The sequence below is a fragment of the Capra hircus genome, chromosome 15, assembly GCF_001704415.2.
Source record: "Capra hircus breed San Clemente chromosome 15, ASM170441v1, whole genome shotgun sequence".
NCBI lineage: Eukaryota > Metazoa > Chordata > Mammalia > Artiodactyla > Bovidae > Capra > Capra hircus.
Window position 1 is genome coordinate 28,174,279 of NC_030822.1, and position 20,555 is coordinate 28,194,833.

General features: G+C 44.7%; 1 protein-coding gene across 1 annotated transcript in view; it reads left to right on the forward strand.

Annotated features, from left to right (window-relative positions):
- The window catches only part of MAP6 (microtubule associated protein 6), an 81,225-nt gene continuing 61,224 nt past the window's right edge, over positions 555–20,555 (forward strand). The window contains exon 1 of the mRNA XM_018059335.1: positions 555–3,044. Within this exon, the coding sequence (XP_017914824.1) occupies positions 1,825–3,044 (1,220 nt within the window). The 5' untranslated portion in view covers positions 555–1,824. The remainder of the gene's footprint in view (positions 3,045–20,555) is intronic.

Consider the following 20,555-nt stretch of genomic DNA (forward strand, 5'->3'; position numbering starts at 1 on the left):
CCTGCTTGGGAAGCTCCACCTCTGGGTTTCCCTGGGTGGGTTCTGTGAAAACTAATAGCTACCATTTATTGAACCATTGCTATATTCCAGATGTTGTGGCAAGGGTTTTTAGTGATTATCATTTTAATTCTAAGAGCAACCTTGTGAGCTGAGAACTGGCGCCCTCATTCGTGGATGAAACTAAAGGTCAGAAACTTGCAGTAATGTGCCCATGGCCATGAGCTAAGACATGCAAAAGCCAGGATTTGAATCCTCTGGGATTTGATTTGACTCTGAGCCTTTAACTATCTTCACAAAACCACTATGAGGTAGCTATAATTTCCTCCAGGTGAGGAGACTACAGTCTGGGATGACTCAACTTGTCCAAGTGACACAGGTAGTAAGTGTCTGAGCAAAAGCAGGAACATCTGACTCCAAAATTTTTCTGCCTCCCAGATAGAAGAAGAGCAAAGGCCAGGGGTCAGGAACATGGCAGAAAGCCACTGCCTGTCAGGCCCTACCCTTTCCCAGGATAGTATCTGGCTGTTTCCCACCCACCCCAACCTCCCCACTGAGGCCCCTTTTGAGAATTTTCTTCTCACTTCATCTCTTCCTGTGTGGCCCCTGGGCTGAACAGGGACTTGGTAGTTGTTGGGACCTTCTAAGACATCCCTCTCTGCAAAGGGTCCCCCGGAAAAAGAACAGCTAAGGTACCATCAGCCTGCAGTTTCCTGACTCCACATATGAGCAAAGCCTATGCATAAGACTGACAAGTGCTTAGGTCAGAAGCCAGCCAAAGGGGTTCAAATCCAGGCCATAGACTTTGGCCAATAACAGGAGCTCCTTTAAATATATGTATATATATTCTGGGACAGACATTTCACTAGGGGTTTCCTCCGTATTTTTAAATTGAATCTCCCTCCTTCCCCCATGTTTAACCCTTATTTCACAAAAGAGGAGCCTGAGGCTCCCAGTCCAGAGGCAACCAGAATAAAGACTGCAAGTCATAAGGAGCCTGGGACTTGAACCCACCTAGGCCCCAGATTCTGTGGTTGCCTAGGAGCTGAAGAGGGAGGAGCTGGCAGATCAGAGGGAGGGGAAAGAGAAGGCGAGCTCCCAGCAGCGCTCGCTGACGACAGCAGGTGATTTTTTTTTCCTGCAGCGCTCTTTCTCTCAGCATCTTTCCTGGATTTTTCCCCCCTCTGCTGAACGGCAGAAAAGGGTGGGGCCGCTTCCCTGCAGCAGAGACGGCAGCGGCGGCGACGGCAGCGGCTGCAGCATCCTCGGGAGAGGCGGCGGCGGCAGCAGTGCTCGATCTCCTCGAATGGTGATCTCCTCCGAGCCCTGCTAGGTGGCTAGCTGAGACTGGACGCCGGGCGGGGAGAAGAGAGAGCTTTGTCCGCGACCCTGCGACCGCACTGCCCGGCCCTTCTTCTGCGCCATGGCTTAAGCCTGCAGCCACCTCGCCTCGCGTCGCCTCGCTTGGCCGGGGTCTGCGCGCCGCCGCAGCCGAAGGGAGGGGCGCGTCCCAGACGCCCTCGCCGGCGACCCGGGTCGCCGTTTCTCCCGCTGCGGTGCCCGCAGCAGAACGCGCTCCCGAGACCTGTGCGGCGGCTCCAGGAGGCGTTTATAGCAAGGTATCGAAGGACTTTACCGACTTTTATCTCAGTGTTAGCTCTGCCAGCCCGACATTCCCGGGTGCTCTCTGAGACAGGAGGGCGCGGTAGCTCAGGACACCAAGGAAAACAAGGTGGGAACCAGACTGGCCGGTCGAGGGGACTGAGGAAGATTAGGGACTTGCTTTAGAATCCAGCAAGAAAGAGGACGAGTTCTGCAGCGAGCACCATGGCGTGGCCGTGCATCACGCGCGCCTGCTGCATCGCCCGCTTCTGGAACCAGCTGGACAAGGCGGATATCGCCGTGCCGCTGGTTTTCACCAAGTACTCGGAGGCCACCGAGCACCCGGGTGCCCCGCCGTCGCACCAGCAGCCGGCGCCCGCGCCCCCCTCGGCGCGCACGGTCGCCATAGAAACACAGCCGGCCCAGGGCGACGGGGATGCGGTTGCCCGGGCAACAGGGCCGGCGCCGGGGCCTAGCGGAGAAAGAGAGGCTGGGGCCTCCTCTGGCCGGAGCGGACCCGGCCCAACCTCTGGCTCCGGCTCCACCTCCAGCGCAGGTCCCGCGGACTCGGTGATGCGGCAGGACTACCGCGCCTGGAAGGTGCAGCGGCCCGAGCCGAGCTGCAGGCCGCGCAGCGAATACCAGCCTTCGGACGCGCCCTTTGAGCGCGAGACCCAGTACCAGAAGGACTTCCGCGCCTGGCCGCTGCCGCGCCGCGGGGACCACCCGTGGATCCCCAAGCCCGTGCAGATCGCCACTTCTTCCCAGGCGGCAGCGCCTGCGCTCCGTGCCCCCCAGCGCCGACCGCAGAGCCAGGAGCGCTGGCCTGTGCCGGCCGGCGAGGCCTCGGAGCAGGAGGCGGCCCCTGGAGGAGCAGGTGTCCTTGCGGCTGGAAAAGCGTCCGGCGCAGATGAGCGTGACACACGCAAGAAACCTGGGCCCGCCTGGATGGTGCGGCGCGCCGAGGTGTCGCAGAGCCAGGAGCGCTGGGTAGTGCAGGCCGCTGAAGCCCAGGAGCAGGAGGCGGCTCCTAGCGGAGCAGGCGTCCTTGCGGCTGGAAAAGCGTCCGGGGCAGATGAGCGCGACACTCGCAAGAAACCCGGGCCCGCCTGGATGGTGCGGCGCGCCGAGGTGTCGCAGAGCCAGGAGCGTTGGCTGGTGCAGGCCGCCGAGGCCCCGGAGCAGGAGGCGGTTTCTGGCGGAGCAGTTGTCCTTGCGGCCGGAAAAGCGTCCGGGGCAGATGAGCGCGACACTCGCAAGAAGCCCGGGCCCGCCTGGATGGTGCGGCGCGCCGAGGCGCTGGGGCAGGAGCAGACGCCGCTGCCCGCGGCCCAGGACCAGGTCCAGGCCACTGGCCCCGAGGCGGGCAGAGGGCGTGCGGTGGCCGACGCGCTCAACAGGCAAATCCGCGAGGAGGTGGCGAGTGCAGTGAGCAGCTCCTACAGGTGAGACGCGGTCCACAGCTCAGGCCTCGGGGCTGGTCATCCTTACCCTCTCCCATAGATTCTCCGCATCGCAGGCATCCCTGGCCTCCACCTCCCATTCCAGAACACACCCCCTCCTTCCCCCAACTCCTGGCCGACTGCTCTTAGACTCTTTTGTGAAAGCTTGCTACTAACCACTTCAGCCATCTTTTCCCCATCCCCGCCCCACCCCAAGTCCCTGCCTGCCCAACAGAAACCGTTGCAGTCTCTTCACAGGCTTTGCGTCCATTCTGCCCCACCCAAGCCACCGGCTTCATTAGCCTGGGTGCTGCCCTTTGCTGGCTCAGCTGACGCCAAAGAGTCTTGGTGCCTTCCTGCAGGGCAGATCCTCCCCCAAATAGAGTGATCTCTACCCCTTCCCCACCTCCCTAGCCTGGTTCACCCAGCCCTTCCTTCTTCCTTCTCCATCTCGGTCCTTGGCAGACACCCAAGCACCACACCCTTTTCAAGATTCCCTGCCAGCCAGACGCTTATAGAGCACCCTCCTCCTCCAGTCCCCTAGGTTTTGAAGGCAGATTGCTTATGCTTCTATTTGTGACACATTGGGCAAGTTTCTTAACCCTTCTTGGCCTCGGGTTCTTATCTGTAAGATGTGATGGATAACAGATTCTTCTCTTAGATTGTCTGCTCATGTACTGATTTAATATTAAATACTCAACTTATTTTTGAGCACCTATTATATGCTGAACACTGTGCTAGACATTTTGAAGATTAAATGAGATGATTCAGAAGAATTATGCCTGGCACATGGTAGGTAATTAGTACATCTTGGTTCCTTTCTGACCTTCTCATTATTTTGATTTCTATGTCCAAGACACTTCCAGCCTTCTCCCTTATTCCTTTCTTATTCATCAGATGTGGTTCTCATCCTGTTACCATCAAGAACCCCCTCTTCAGCACATTTAAATTCCCTTTAAATGAATGCCTTCAAACCTGAGCATATTCATTCACTCTCTTTCTTTCTAGAATTCTCCCTCTGCTGCAGCCTCAGCCCTTCCAAGCTGCTTTCTCACCATTTCTCCCTGTAATATATATTTCTGAATGCTTAGCTTTCAGTCCTGTCCTTATGCTTCTAACCAAAACAATTAGCTAACAGATTACTGTTGACTCTGAATACATGGCATTGGGCTTGGGGTTTCCGGGGAAGTAGATGTTCCTGATGAGTGACTGAGCTAGAAGTGTGCAAAATGTGACTTATGGGGTCCTTCATGAATGCCACAGCCAGCGGCCTCCTTCCTGCAGAAGGGTGTGGATAGGAGGACTGCAGAGTTAGTGTCTTTTGCCAAGACTTTATATGTGGCCTCATCACACTGATGTCCCTCTCCAGTAAATATGACAGACAATCCCTCTTATGCTGAGGAGAGAACAGCATTGATACACAAGGTCTTTTGTTAAGACTCCTCCCAGGTTTTGCCTCTGGAAAGCATTTCACAGTTAAAAGGGGCAGCTTATCAATTGGCCCCTATTTCTTCCTCTTGAATTCTACCTCCCACCTGGCATTTCTTTCTTTGTTTACCAGTATCATGATCATACTGGTCACCCAGGAGTACACCACTTCCTTTTAAAGCTCTGGGTCAGGCAAGGACACAGATCTTTTCCCTTGGCTCTAGCTAAGAGAAAGTGGAATGTTCACAAAATCTTTATACTGTTACCAAGGAGGATCTAAAAGAAAAGAAAGGAAACGAATAAGCAAGGGGACTACAAAAGCAAAGTCAAGATACAGTTTTGTGACTCTGTCACGGCTTTCTTGTTTATAAGGCAAGAACCCTAAGGCTGGCCTAACATCAGTTTTCTGGACTGACCTCTTCATCATCATACTCCCAATCTACCACCCTGAGGCAGGTGGAAACCTACCACCTACCAGACAGAACCAACCTCTCCTCACCTTAATACTGGAGTAGGAAACAGAAACCCACTCCTGTACTCTTGCCTGGAAAGTTCCATGGACAGAGGAGCCTGGCAGGCTACAATCCATGGGATCGCAAAGAGTGGGACACGACTGAGCAACTGAGCATGAACACCTCAATATAGTCAGTACCAATCAAGGGAGATCCAGACTCTCAAATTTCATTTGACGATCCTACTCAGTTTATGTTTCCAGGTTGGTAGGACTTGCTTTGTCCATCAGCAATTGACCAGACAGTCAGGGTATAAACAACCCTTCATAGGATAGTGGGGGGAGGCTCAAGAGGAAAGGGATATTTGTATACTTACCACTGATTCATGTTGTTGTACAGAAGACGCCAACTCAACATTGTAAAGCAATTATCCTCCAATTAAACATAAATTTTTTTTAAAAAAACCACCCTTCAGACAATTCACTCCAAATATTTTGGGATGTACCTTTGTTCTGTATAGCCTCTTCCTCCTAAACAATACCTTAACTGTGCAGTAAGCTGTCATACTGCTAGTTAGAATTACATACATACTGCAAGTGATTGGACTGAATAGGGGAACTATGCTCTTGCAGCTGTTAAGAACGATTTTTCATAGCTATCAGAATTTCATCAACCTGTCCGGAAAAATCTCTGCATACCTTAAAAAAAATTTTTTTCTAATTTGAATCTTCTGTAAAATTTAATTATGCATATGACTTTGGGGTCAGTAGTTCCATTTTGCTGTGTAATCAGAAGGGTTTGAAAGCATTAAGAGAATAAGCATTGCTAAGAGACATCAATTTCTCTAATGGACAATTTAAGTGCATGACAAATTTGATGTGAAATTTAATATTTTTGTTCCAGAAGAAAAATTAATAATAGGGAAATGCACTTTGGGTAAAAGCAGATATGAAGAAAAAAGATAATTAATTAAATGTACAATAAAGAAAAAAATGCCTGGAAATTATAGGCTTATCTGTAAACTTGATTTTTTTCCTCTTTATTCTCTCGCATCCTTTTCCTTGCTAGGATTTTGAGTATCTCTTGAATTTAAGTATGCTGTGTGTCTTACATCACCTTAGAAGCCAAACTGGGCCCCATTTTACCAATAATTTGATTGACAAATCCATTTCTTCTGTCACTCTACATAAATAATGGTAGTTTATACCATGGTGACTGGTTCATCTTATGGACTTTACAAATGACATCAGTCATATAGCATCAATGTGAGTAGTTCGCTTAACTAGAGAAAGGATACACAATCCATCAGCTTAATATATTGGTATGTAATATAAAATATATATTCATCCAGAGTCATATATCAATACATGCTATTTGGTTTTCCCCTGCAGTATACAATCAGTAGTTAACATCAAATGTCCTTTGATGCTATGGTTTTGAGAAATTGTCTCTGTTCAACAGTTCTAATTCATAGCTTATCCAAACTAGCCAGGTATTTTTGCATTCAAATGGTATCTGAGGTATCTTTAGAATTATTTGTAATCATGAAATTGATTTTCACTACATTCATATTACATAAATAATATTATAAAAATTGAGAAACATGTCTTTATTTTCATTTTAATGTTAAGGATGATCTCACTGGGCAGCTATCTGTGACTTTGGACCTAGCATTCTCAATCAGAAAATAGATAAGTCATAGGAGGGGATTAAAATTCCTCTCTCAGCCAACCCCATTGTCCCAGCCATTAGTTAAGAGTGATAGATGGGGTAGCAGGTGCTCCCCATAGAAATGTTAATAAGCAAATTTTCCTGGAAGAAATCAGCTGGAGCACCAGGAGGTAGAGTTAATAAACCAGAGGTAAAATAGTACTTGAAAAATGAGAGGGGTAACAAGGAAATCAGAAAGAAAAGGAGTCGTTACTATCCCTACAGTTTTCCATAAATGTTAGAGAAAGGTCCATCTGACATGGCTATGCTATTCAGAACTGCCCTGGGCTTCCCAGATGGCTCATTGGTAAAGAATCCGCCTGCAATTCAGAAGATGCAGGTTCCATCCCTGGGTCGGGAAGATCCCCCGCAGAAGAACACAGCAACCCACTCCAGTATTCTTGCCTGGGAAATCCCAGGGACAGAGGAGCTTGGTGGGCTACAGTCCTTGGGGTCGTAAGAGAGTTGGACACAACTAAGCGACTAAGCAGCAACGGCACAGAACTGCCCTATACCTACAGGCAACTGCCTATTTCTCTAGTGTCTTCCTAACTGAATCCCAGCAACTCTTCAAGGCCAGTCTCAGATACTAGCTTTCAACAATGCCCTCCAGGTCCTGCCACAAGGGACTATTTTTTCTCTCATTTCCTTTTCGTGTTCTGTGCACTTCTCATTGTCTGCTTGATTGGAGGATACTTTTGTCTCTATCTGCCTCCCCTACCAGATAAGAACACTTAAAGAGAAGGGCTATATTTTGTTCGTCTCTGTATCTCTCACAGCTTAACATTGTGCCTAACTACCATATAGGTTTGTTGACTCTAGTGAACTTTTTAGAGTTTGGTGAAGAATTTATTCACTTACATATTGATTCATTTCACTCTGTTTCATTTAGCTGAATTAATTTTGGAAAATGACCACCAAGTCCCTGCTATGTATCAGACAGGAATCTCAGGACACCAAAAGGTGATAACCCTTATGTAAAGAAATTGTGTTTTCCTTAGTCAAAATAAAGTGGGATTCTTACTCGGTTAGCACTAGAAGACATGTTCAAGTGGGGAAGAACAGCAAACCTTACAGACCTGATTCTAGGTGTACCTTCAGCAGGACAGCTGTGGCCCTCGATCTGAGCTCTACAATGGAGTCATTAAGGTGAAGTCACTCAGTCGTGTCCGACTCTTTGCGGCCCCACGGACTGTAGCCTACCAGGCTCTTCCATCCATGGGATTTTCCAGGCAAGAGTACTGGAGTGGGTTGCCATTTCCTTCTCCAGAGGATCTTCCCGACCCAGGAATTGAACCCAGGTCTCCCACATTGTGGGCGGATGCTTTACCATCTGAGCCACTGGCCACTGGTGAACTATAAAAGTGCTGTTGCAAGGTCTTCCCTGGCAGTCCAGTGGTTAAGACTCCGTGCTTCCACTGTAGGGGAGGCGGGGTGAGGGTTTGATCCCTGGTCAGCAACTAAAGGTGCCTCATCCCCTGCAGCACAGCCAAAAAAAAAAAAAAATGCTGTTACATAACTGCCTTGCCAGATATTCTGATTTAATGGGTCTGGGGTATGACCTGTGCATGTGAGTCTTTTAAAACTGCCCCCGGATAATTCTCATGTGCAATTCAGGTTATACCCTCTTCCCTTAAGGCAAAGTTTCTCAAAATTTCATTCACAAGAGAATCATCTGGAGAGCTTCCTAAAACGCAGATTCCTGGCCTTATCCTCAGACATGCTGATGCAGCAGGTTTAAAATGGAGCCTAAGAATCTATATTTTAACAAGCACTCTAGGTAATTTTTTAAATATTTACTTATTTGGCTGTGTGGGATCTTAGCTGCAGCATGCAGGATCTTCACTGCAGTGCACAGGCATGTAGGATTTTAATTCTCTGCCCAGGGATCAAACCCACATCTCCTACATTGCAAGGTGGATTCTTAACCATTGGATCTCCAGGGAAGTCCTGCACTCTAGGTAATTTTGATGCAAGTGAACTTCAGGCCTTACTTGGGAAAACACTGCTTGGGAAGATTTGCTGTCTTTAAGGTATAGTATTTTCCCATACACAAATATGGTATTTTTGCCATTTATTTGTCTTTTTGTCCTTCACTTACATTTTGTAATTTTCTCTGCAAAAGTCACACATGTACACACATACGGCTTCCCTGTTGGCTCAATAGTAAAGAATCCGCCTGCCAAGCAGTAAACTCAGATTTGATCCATGGATCAGGAAGATCCCCTAGAGAAGGAAATGGCAACCCACTCCAGTATTCTTGCCTGGGAAATCCCATGGACGGAGGAGCCTGGCAGGCTACAGTCCATGGGTCACAAAAAAGTCAAACATGACTTAGCAACTAGACAACATATACACATACAAAATAATTTTTAAGTAATAACATATTTATGCATGGAATGTAGTAGGGATCTAATTTTCCTTTTCCCATATGGAAAGTCATTTATTCCAATATACTTTTTAAAAGTTCGTTTCTGCATTAATATCCCCACTGATATCTCTTTATCACATAGGTTGCATATGCTTGAGTATTTCTGAGATCTCTGTTCTATTCCATTCATCTGAGCTAATACCATACTATCATTTTTTTCTGAGCTATTTAAAATTAGCTTTCTTGCTTTCAACATATATCTTATTACGTTTTCTAATTTGTTGTTGCTCATATGTATTAATTTTTATATGTTTACATTATATTCAGCAACTTTTTACCACTAATTTTGTTTTTAGATTCTCTTGGGCCATCTGTGGAGATAATGTATACTTTTAGTAAATGTCAATTTATCATCTTCATTCTGATATTCATATATTTTTTGTGTGTGTGTATATTGCTACATTGGTGGGGATATCCAGTATAATTCTGATGGTAGGTGATAATGGGCATCTTTGTCTGAGAAAAATGGAAATGCTCCTAAAGTTTTTTCGTTAAGTATGAGGTTTGCTCTGTGTCTTTAGGAGACAGCATCGTATCAGGCTAAGAAACTTGCCTTTATACTAATTTCTAGGGGTTTTAAAAACTATGGATTTGTATTGAATTTAATTAAATGATTTTTGGGGCCATCAACTGAGAAAGTTATATGGTTTTCACTTTTAGTCTGTTTATAGATTTTTCTGATGTTGAGCCATCTTTTCATTCCTAGGATAAATCTTACTTAGATAAAAACGTATTTTGTGATGCTGAATTCTTTAGCTACTTTTTATTTGAAATGTTTGCACATGTGTTCATAAGTAAAATTATTCTAAAACTTTTTTCTTTTTTATATCACTCTGGTGCAATATTGGTATCGTGGTTATAGCTATACAATTAGATAGGCAGATTTTTCTCCTTTTCAGTTATTGGAACAATGCTTATAATAAGTGTTCCTCCTTAAATAGCTGATAAGAATCTCCTGTAAAGCTCTCTGTAATCATGTCGTTTTTAGTGAATAAACTATTTTTTTACTACCAATTTGATTTATTCAGCTTTTGTATTTCTTCTTGAGCCAATTTTAGTAATTTATATTTTTCAAGGTAATGTGATCACTTTTTTTATAATTTTTAAATTTATTGACATGAGTCCTCATAGCGTTGTCTTGTGGATTTTATATTCAACTCTGCTTATCTGCAGTTAAATCCTCTTTCACACTTAATATTAATTGGTGCCTTCTCTCTTTTTTCATAATTGTTTTATTAAGGTTTGTTTAGTTTTTTTCAGGGTCACATTTTGGTTTTGTAAATCATCTCCCTTTTTAGTAAGGTTTCCTCTTATTTTTACTATTTCTTTACTTTTTATGCTATGAGAGGTCATACTAGGAACAGTTTTATATCCCTGGCTAAGGAGTTTGGATTTTCTTTTTTAAAGAAATGAGTCACTGAAAGAATTTAGGCTCAGGAACTACATGATAGTTGAATATGATTTAAAGTTTATAAATGTCCCACTGGCTGGTGACCTGGGGAAGTGAGAGAAAGGGTGGCAAGTAAGAGGCTATTGGAATAATCCAGAGAGAATGATAAAGCCTGGACTGTGGCTTTGGGATCTGAAATTTAAAGCATAGTACATATAGTTACTGAAAAACAGGTCTCAGTGATCAATTGAGATGCAATTGAAGATAAATTCAAAATAAATTTTTCTGGTTTGCATTTTTCTGGTAACAGTCCTAGTCACTGGAACAGACTTTTACTTAGACTTCTGTGATGAATGTAGAGAAGAAAGAGTCAGGAGTGGAAGCTGAGCTTATTTTTAGTATTTAGAATTTGAATTGTCTATGAGATATCTGACAAGAAGTTTCAAGGGGCAGCTGAGTAAATGGATCTGAAGTGTAGTGCGAGTTCAGGGCTGTGATTTGAAACATCCTGTGGAAATGATTAAAGACATGGAAGGAGGTGAAATCAACCCTAGAGACGAAGTAGAGAGAATTAGCCATCAGAGAATGGAGCCCCGAGGGATACATTCATTGAGGGTACTGACAGCAGAAGGAATAATCATGAAAAAGACAAACCATTGATCAGAAGAGAGGGAAGAGAAGTAGGAGAGAAATTAACCATGGAAACCACATTGGGCCCCTATCTCAGAAAAACCTTATGCCACCCTGGAAAATTTTACTGAGGATTTACTGTGTGCAAAGCATTTTTTCTGGATCAGTGGTTGACCTTGCATAGTTAGATATAATGTTACTGAGACTAACCCACAAAGATGAGAGGAGAGGAGATAAGATACACACACTAATAGTTGGTTGCTCTCCAAGGGGAAAAAAAAAAAGGCATCTAATGCATCTGTGAGCTTTCAAAAAAGCAGTCAAGGCAGTGACAGTTCTAAATCTATAATCACAAAGAACCACTTGGTGTCCCAGATATAAAACTCAAATAATCCAAGTGTCCACTAAAGCTAGAGAGAGCCAGCTCTGTGATCAATGCAGCTTTGGTTTTTCAGATTGTCAGCTGTAGACACATAGACAAGTGAGCTGCTAATTCTCTGCCAGATGAAGTAAACTGAAAATGGGCCTTGACCAGCAAACTAAAAACTCTCTTGATGTTCACTAAAAATGCTTGTTTTCTCCATTAGAAATAATAATAATAGTTAATCAAGTGCCTCCCATGTGCCTGGCAGGCTGCTAGAAACTTTGGATGCATTTTCTGCTGTAATCTATGTAGCAGCTCTGCAGAAATGGTTCTGTTACTTCCCTGTTAGAGCTCAGGATCCACAAGTCCTCTTGTGTGTCTTTAAGTGATACAACTTGAAGGCACAGACTTTGTCCAACACTTTGTCTACACACAGCATGTCTACTGCACAGTCATATAAACTTGTATTGTCTCAAATCCTCTTCAGTCCAGCGAATATTGATTAGTGTCTGTATCTGGGTAATTCCTAGGAAGACAAAGTAGGCCTTGCTCTTGGAAGGCTTATGTTTGTTAGGCAAATACAGGTGTGCTGAAAAGTTATCAGCGCCCTAACAAAAGTCTATGGAGGGTTTGGTGGGGCACAGAGGAGACAGGGTTAAATCTACTTGATTTGAGGGTTATCAGGAAAGGGTTCAGTAGAGAAGCGACTGGTAAGCCGAATCTTCAGATGACTAGGCATTCAATGGGAAAGGGATCCATCTGAGTAAAAGTACAGAAGAGAAATTTTCAGCCAGTAGAGCTTAGAGGTCTCACTGGATGAGAATAGAATGGTGAGAAATAGACCAGGTAGGCAAGCTGGACCAGCTCCTTTGTCCTATGAGCAAATGAAGAAGCAGGACTGGGTTTTGGACATTAGCAAAGGTGACTTTGGTAGCAGTGGGAAGGATGGATTGGAGGGAATTAGACCAGGAGCATAGAGTCCAGAAAGGAAGCTGGAGTCTAGGTATGAGATGAAGAAGACCTCCAGCCAGGAAAGGCTGTAAACAAGCACTGATGGTACAGAAAAATATGAGACAATGGCTAAGTGAAAGTCGACAGAAAGTTAAAGGGAAGAGTCTGGGATGTTTCCTTTGGATGCCTTGGATGTCTGGGGAAACAGTCATGTACTCAGCTAGATAGTATAGTTTTGGATAAGTCAAATTTGAGATGTCTTTGGAAGGATTGCATGGAGGTATTCAATAGAAAACGAAAATGGAAACCCACACTGCTGGAAAGGGGTGTAAACTGCTACAGTCACCTTATAAAACTCTTTAGCATTATCTATTCAAATCAAACATATGTTTGCTCTATGACCCAGCAATTGCACAGTATGTACCTGACAGAAATAAGTGCAGAAGACTTGTACAAGAATGTGTATAGCAGCTTTTAAAATAATAGCTAAAAAGTAAAACTAACCCAAATGTCCATCCAGAATAGCATAGATACTTTGTGGTGTATTTATACAATGGATTATCACCTGGCAGGATGAGATAGGTAGGCAGAATCATGGTCCCCTTCCACCACCCCAAAATGTCTGCATCCTAATTCCTGGAACCTGTGAATATGTTACCCAAACATAACATAGTCCTTACAGCAAAAGGGACTTTGCAAATGTCATTAAGACTCTTGAGGTGGAATGAGTATCCTGGATTATCCAGACAAGCCCACTGTAATCACAGGGATTCTTATAAGCGAAAGAAATCTCACACCAGAACTTGTCACTGTAATCACAGTACACGGTGATGCAGTGTGATAAAGATTGGCTGGCCATTGTTGGCTTTGAAGACAGAAAAGGGACATGCATCAAGGAATGTGCAGCCTCGCAGAAGCTGGAAAAGGCAAGGAAGTGGAATCTTCCTAGAGCCTTCAGAAGGAAACCATGCTTCTGCTGACAGCATGATTCTAGCCAGTGAGACCCATTTCTGACTTTTAACTACAGAACTATAAGATAATACATCCATGTGGTTTTAAGCCATTCAGTTTGTGGTAATTTGTTACAGCAGTATTAGGAAATTAATACACAGGGTTTCTCAATCTCAGCACTACTGACATTCTGGACTAGCTACTCCGTTGTTGTGGGGAGCTGTCCTGTGCACTGTAGGACGTTTGGCATATCTCTGGCAACTCCTTACCTTGCACATCTCTCTTTCTACTCCTTACTAGTAACATTCCACACCACGTTACTCAGCTCTGAGCTGTGCAGTCAAAAACCTTTCTAGACATTGCCGAAAGCCCTCTGTGTATGCCAGAATTGATTTTGGTGGAAAGCCACTTGAAAAGAAAATTACCACAATACTCAATAATATGGAAAGATCTCAAAGACATAATGATGAGTGAAAGAAACCAGATAGAAGTGTACTTACTGAATGATTCCACTTGTATAAAATTACAAAGCAGGCAAAGGTAACTGAAGATGACGGGTGTCAGAACAGTGACAGTCTCTGGGGGTGGGGTCGGTAATTGGCCGAGATGTTGGAAATGCTCTATATCTTGCTCTGGGTGGTGGTTGTGTGGGTCCATACACATGAACTAGGGTTTCTCTGGTGGCTCAGTGGTAACGAATCCACCTGCTACTGCAGGAGATGAGGGTTTGATCCCTGGGTCGGGAAGATCCCCTGAAGAAGGAAATGGCACCCCACTCCAGTGATCTTGACGGGGAAATTTCATGGACAGAGGAGCCTGGTAGGCAAGAGTTCATGGAGTCACAAAAGAGTCAGATGCTGAGCGACTAAACAACAACAACATGCATCCGAACCATTAAGATTTATGGACTTTCTTTATTTGCTTGTTATACCTCAATAAAAATAAGAAACAAATTACAGACTAAGGATATGGAAATACAAATTTGATGCTCGGGAGAAAAGGCATAACAGAAAAGAACTATCTGGATATCAAGCTGTCAGTGAGGATCAAGCATGTGGGCATCAGAGTGGGTAGGAAGAAAGGGGGTGAGAAGAAGAACGTGCTGCAGCCAGAGCCCAGCAACCCCGACATCTCAGGGATGAGCAGAAGAGTCAGCCAAGGGAGGAGCGTACATATCTGTGTCGTTCTCTTCTGAGACTGAGAGCATGGGCCCGCCATAGTCCTACAAAAGCTTACCCACACATTTATAGCATCGTAGTGTTCTTGCCCATCCTTCTGATCCCGTCCCAGTCCATTGTCAGTGTGTATTTCTTTTCAAACTGAATGAAGAGGCTTTGTAGGAATAAGCCTGATATAATTCTTTCAGTGGGAAAATAGGGACCAAGCCCCAAACCACAAAACCCATCCGGAGAGCCTTTCACTGTGTTGTTGCCTGTGGTCACTGTTTATTTCCTGCAGTGACTTCAAAAAGCTGGCCCATGTTGTGGAATATCTTAGAGTGGCCCTTAAGAATTGTTCCTTGTTAAACCATAGTAGTGGGAGAAAAACAGTCAGTGGCAGAAAGCAAAAAGAGCAGGTTGTTTAAGACATAACTGAGTCTCAACCTCATTTACTGAGCGCACAATGCCTTACTGATTTAACATACCTTTTAATTCAGACTTTATCATGACCTTTTAAGGTAAACCTTTCTCTCTTAAAAGATGAAGGATAGAGTCAAGGCCGTCTAGGGGCTGAGGTCACTGACCGCCAGTCAGTAGCTGAGCTGGTTCAGGAGCCTGGCTCTCCTCATTCCAGCCTCCAGCTATATCTTTCTTGTGCAGCCTAAGCAGCCCTCTGCCTTGTTCCCACAGTTCGATACGCCATTCCTGGGAGGGCAGCTGTCTGTCCCCCAGTTTCCACTCTCTTAAGCCCATACTCTCTTCCTTCACCATCTTCTGCAGTGGCAGAAGGACAAGTGGTTTCACTCCTCCTTGTCCTGGGCTCCCCATGGATGCTCTTCCCTTCCAGGGCGGGTCTCAGCAGCTTAGCCTCTGGTCAAGGCTTCCCAGGCTCTGATGTATCTGGAGCAGTCATCACTTTTTCCCTCTGCTCCCTTCGCACACCTGATGCTTTTTCCTGCAGATTCTCAGTACTGGTTGAACATGAAAATCTCAGAAACCCCAGGGAGTGATATAACCAGATCACCGGCTGAGCTGACCCTTGACAAGCTCCACACATAAACCACTGCTGGATTTTGCTCACAATTTTCCGTCCCATCCACCTTCCATCTTCTTTCTAAATCCTTCTATCCTTCAGGGCTTTTAGTTCATGGTGAAAGAGGCTTATATTATAAAAGCAGGGAATTAGGTTGGATTTATTTGATCATAATATCATCATTATAATAATATAGTGGGCTTAATGTCATTTTTATTCCAAGTTCATTGCAGCATCTTAAGAACATGCAAGGGCTGGGGCTATGGGCTATGAGGATTCAAGGTGCAGAGCACATGGAAATGGATGCCCACCGCCCCCACCCCTCTCCCCTCCACCACCCCGTACAGGAGCTTGCTGTCTTATGTGGAAGGCAACATGCATGCAAGGATCTAAAGTACCAGGCAGGGCCTGCTGAGGTTTAATCAGGATCCGAGTTCTCAAGGGCTGCAGTTAGGGCTGGTTAATTCTGTTGGAAGATTCATGGAGGGATGATTGTATGAGTCCTGGGTGATGTCCTGGAGTCCTGTAAAGCAGCAATCCCCAACCTTTTTGACACCAGGGACCAGTGTCATGGAAGATAATTTTTCTACAGACCAGGAAGCAGGGATGGTTTGAGGATGATTCAAGCTCATTACATTTATTGTGCACTTTATTTCTAATCTAACACTACTGCTGATCTGACAGGAGGTACCATGTGGCCCAGGGCCTTAGGATCCCTGCTGTAAAGGATTTGGTGACCAGTAAAACTAGGATTTGTATCATCTCTCTCTAACTAAAAATTGATGACCCTGAGAAACCCTTTATATTTCTCGTCAATAAAGTGAAGTGAAAGTGTAAGTCACTCAGTCATGTTCGACTATTTGCGACTCCATGGACTATGGCCCTCCAGCCTTTCTGTCCATAGAACTCTCCAGGCAAGAATACTGGAGTGGGTAGCTATTCCCTTCTCCAGGGAATCTTCCAGACCCAGGGATCGAACCCAGGTCTCTTGCATTGTGCGTAGATCCTTTACTGTCTGAGCTACCAGGGAAACCATCAATAAAATGGAGATTAATTTTGCAGTAGTGACCTCACAGAGTCATGATGAAGGTGAAGGGAGATAATGCTTTTATGAGTGTATGCCCATCAGTAAGTGCTACCCACTTTTGTTGTTATCATTGAGAGAATGAAACAGAACAGGTTACCAATAAGATTTTCATCAGTTCATTTATTTAACATCTACTACATCTGGTATCAGGCACTATGCTAGAACCTGGGGATATAGAAATAAATTACACAGAATCTGTCCTACAAGGGTTCCTGGTCTGAAATGAAACATAATAAGAAAATTATAGTAATGATAGTAAGTGCAATAATAGAAATAAGCAGAAGATAAAACCACAAACACAGGACACTAATGAAACCGATTGCATGGACCACAGCCTTGTCTAACTCAATGAATCTATGAGCCACGCCATGTAGAGCCACCCAAGATGGACAGGTCATAGTACAGAGCTCTGACAAAACATGGTCCACTAGAGAAGGGAATGGCAAGCCACTTCAGTATTCTTGCCTTAAGAACCCCATGGACAGTGTGAAAAGGCAAAAAGACAGGACACTGAAAGATGAACTCCTCAGGTCGGCAGGTGCCCAGTGTGCTACTGGAGAAAAGTGGAGAAGTAAGAACTGACTCATTGGGAAAGACCCTGATGCTAGGAAAGATTGAAGGCAAGAGGAGAAGGGGAAGACAGAGGATGAGATGGTTGGATGGCATCACCGACTCAATGGACATAGGTTTGAGTAAACTCTGGGCATTGGTCATGGACAGGGAGGCCTGACGTGCTACAGTCCATGGGGTCGCAAAGAGTCAGACATGACTGAACTGATCCGAACCGAGAGGAAAGGGGGATCTGATTCAGTTTGAATTAGGGACCACTTCCTGAGCAAGTGGACCTGTGCAGTGTGTTAAGAGCGGAGTTAGTTCCACCAGGAAAGCAAAAAATAGGAACTAAGTAGTCCTCCCTAGAGTTTTTTCCCAATGAGATAAGAACAAAGAAAGCCTTTTAAGACTACAATACTTAATAGGAATTCCAGCTCCTCCCAGATATCTAGCTTTATTTGGAGATTTGCGTTCAAATCCTGCTTACCATTTATTAACTGTATGTCTTTGGTCAAGTTACTTAACCTATCGTCTCTGACTTTGTTTCCCAGTTGGTGAAATAGAACCAATAATACCTATCTTGCAAGGTTTTCAAATGACTTAATGTTTCATGAAATCTATGACTCTCACCTGTCATATTTACCATTGCCCTCCCAGAACCAAGCTTAGCGCATGGTTTTTGCTGCTGCTGCTGCTGCTGCTAAGTCACTTCAGTTGTGTCCTACTCTGTGCGACCCCATAGACGGCAGCCCACCAGGCTCACCCATCCCTGGGATTCTCCAGGCAAGAACACTGGAGTGGGTTGCCATTTCCTTCTTCAATGCATGAAAGTGAAAAGTGAAACTGCAGTCACTCAGTCGTGTCCAACTCTTAGTGACCCCATGGACTGCAGCCTACCAGGCCCCTCCATCCATGGGATTTTCCAGGTAAGAGTACTGGAGTGGGGTGCCATTGCCTTCTCTGATGCTAAATAGATTTTAATTAAACAAATGCATGAATGATGTATGTTTGGCACTTAGCACAGTGCTTAGCCCATAGAAAGCACTAAATAAAGGGCAACTCTCCTCATCATCACTCTCAGTAGGTTTGAGAACCACTTGGCTAATATAAAGAGGTAGTTTTGCCCTTCTGTGTGCACACATTCTGAATTTCTGGGAACAGATCCATGAAATACTCAGATAAAAGATTTTCCGTGTTTATAGTCTGATATGAAGAATCAAGGAAGACCTCAAGATGGAGGGTATCACCTAAGCTGAACTTTGAAGGCTCAGTCCGATTTCAGTAGAAACACACTATCAGGTGGGCAAGAAGGTGACACACTGCAGGCAGAAGGGACAGCGGGAGAAGTGACAGCAGGAACAGGTGTAGCAAGGAGTGTATTTGGGGAACCACAGCTATTCAGATATGACAGATGTCCAAGTGTGAGGGATGACACGGCAGGTGGCAAGTCTGAAAAGCTCTTGACCAGTGATCAGCATCTGTTCTGTAGAGGGAAAAATAGTAAATATTTTAGACTTTGCTAGCCCTTATGTACGGAGAAGGCAATGGCACCCCACTCCAGTACTCTTGCCTGGAAAATCCGATGGACGGAGGAGCCTGGAAGGCTGCAGTCCATGGGGTCGCTGAAAGTTGGACACGACTCAGTGACTTCACTTTCGCTTTTCACTTTCATGCATTGAAGAAGGAAGTGGCAACCCACTCCAGTGTTCTTGCCTGGAGAATCCCAGGGATGGCGGAGCCTGGTGGGCTGCCGTTTATGGGGTCGCACAGAGTTGGACATGACTAAAGCGACTTAGCAGCAGCAGCAGCAGCCCTTATATAACCAAAAATAATAAATTTCCAAAAAGTTTCATTGATGAAATTCAAAGTATGATGATAATAGGTCTACTAATGAGAAGATTGGATTCTTTAGGGGGATAACATTTGCTGAAAATGGATCCAAAATTAATGTTCTTTTCCTTCATATTGATTGCAAACATGTATCTTCAGAAACCATTCCCAGCTCCTGGCCGAACAAAAGAAGCTTGAGGGCTGGATTTGATTCATGGATCATGGTTTGCCAATCTCTGATCTATATCACTGAGGACAGAACACTGTGCTACCAAGGTTCAGACTCTGAATTTAAGTAGCAGATCACCTCCTGAACAAAGTGCCTGAGAATACTTGGTTTGATCATGCCTGATTTAGCACATCGTCTCTTCTTCCCAAGTGACATAGTCCCTCTCTTGTTTCCTTACAACTGAAAAGCAACAGGGCACTGATGTATGTGAGAGTCTCTTTGTCTTCTTATATAATGGGTAACCAGCCCATCTCTCATAGCAACAAGGATACAAGGTACAGAAGTTGCCATTGTGAAATATATCAGTCTCTGGCTGCTATGATCATCTGTTTGGAGTTCCCCAGGAGTGGAACATGTGCTTGTTTTTTGTTTTAAACAGACAAGGAAAAAGTGGTGTTAAAAAGTGCATTGAGACTTAACCCACTTGCCTAGGACTCAGCACCTAAGTAAAGTATGGAAGAAATCTCTCATAAGAGTTTTATCTGACTCCTCAAAGAAGCCCCTGATCCAGCATCCCTCCAGAGTTAGCCTAAGACTGGCTGAAGACTTGGAGACTTGGTGATTTTAGCTGCTAAGAGTCTAATCTAATACCATTCTCTGGGGAGCCTTTTGAGCACATCCTAGTAGTCCTACCTCAAACAACATTTGTATGAAGGTGATATTTTAAAAGCGCTACCTTAATCTCTATCTAGATGGAGGAATTTTGGTAGAGAGTATTACTTTATGAATGAGTAGATTCAATTCATATTCAATTCATTCATTCAATTTAATTCAATTCCTATTTATCAAGTACTTCCTATGTATTTGCCTTGGCAGAAGCATGAATGCTTTTAACCAGAAAGGTGTTTTGGACTGGGGGCAAAAGGAAGGAGGCGAGCTCTGAGGAAACTAGTGAGGAATATAAGGGAAATTAATAGTCACTGAGAAGGCAGTGGCACCCCACTCCAGTACTCTTGCCTGGAAAATCCCATGGATGGAGGAACCTGGGTGGCTGCAGTCCATGGGGTCGCACAGAGTCGGACGCGACTAAAGTGACTTAGCAGCAGTAGCACTAGTCACTGATACTGATCTGGTAGCCACAGTGCAGTAGATCAACCAAATGCCTTGGCATCAGATAGAACTCAGTTCAAATTCCAGCCTTCCTGTTTACCATTTATGTAACCTTGGTGTCGTTATTTCAAGTCTAAGAACTTCAATTTCCTCCTCCAGAAAATGAGCAATATTATATATCATAGGTTGTGTGGATGTGGATGCGTTCTGTAAACCATTAGGTCTTGCAATTGTAGAATATTAATACTCAGAAAGAGCGTGGAATC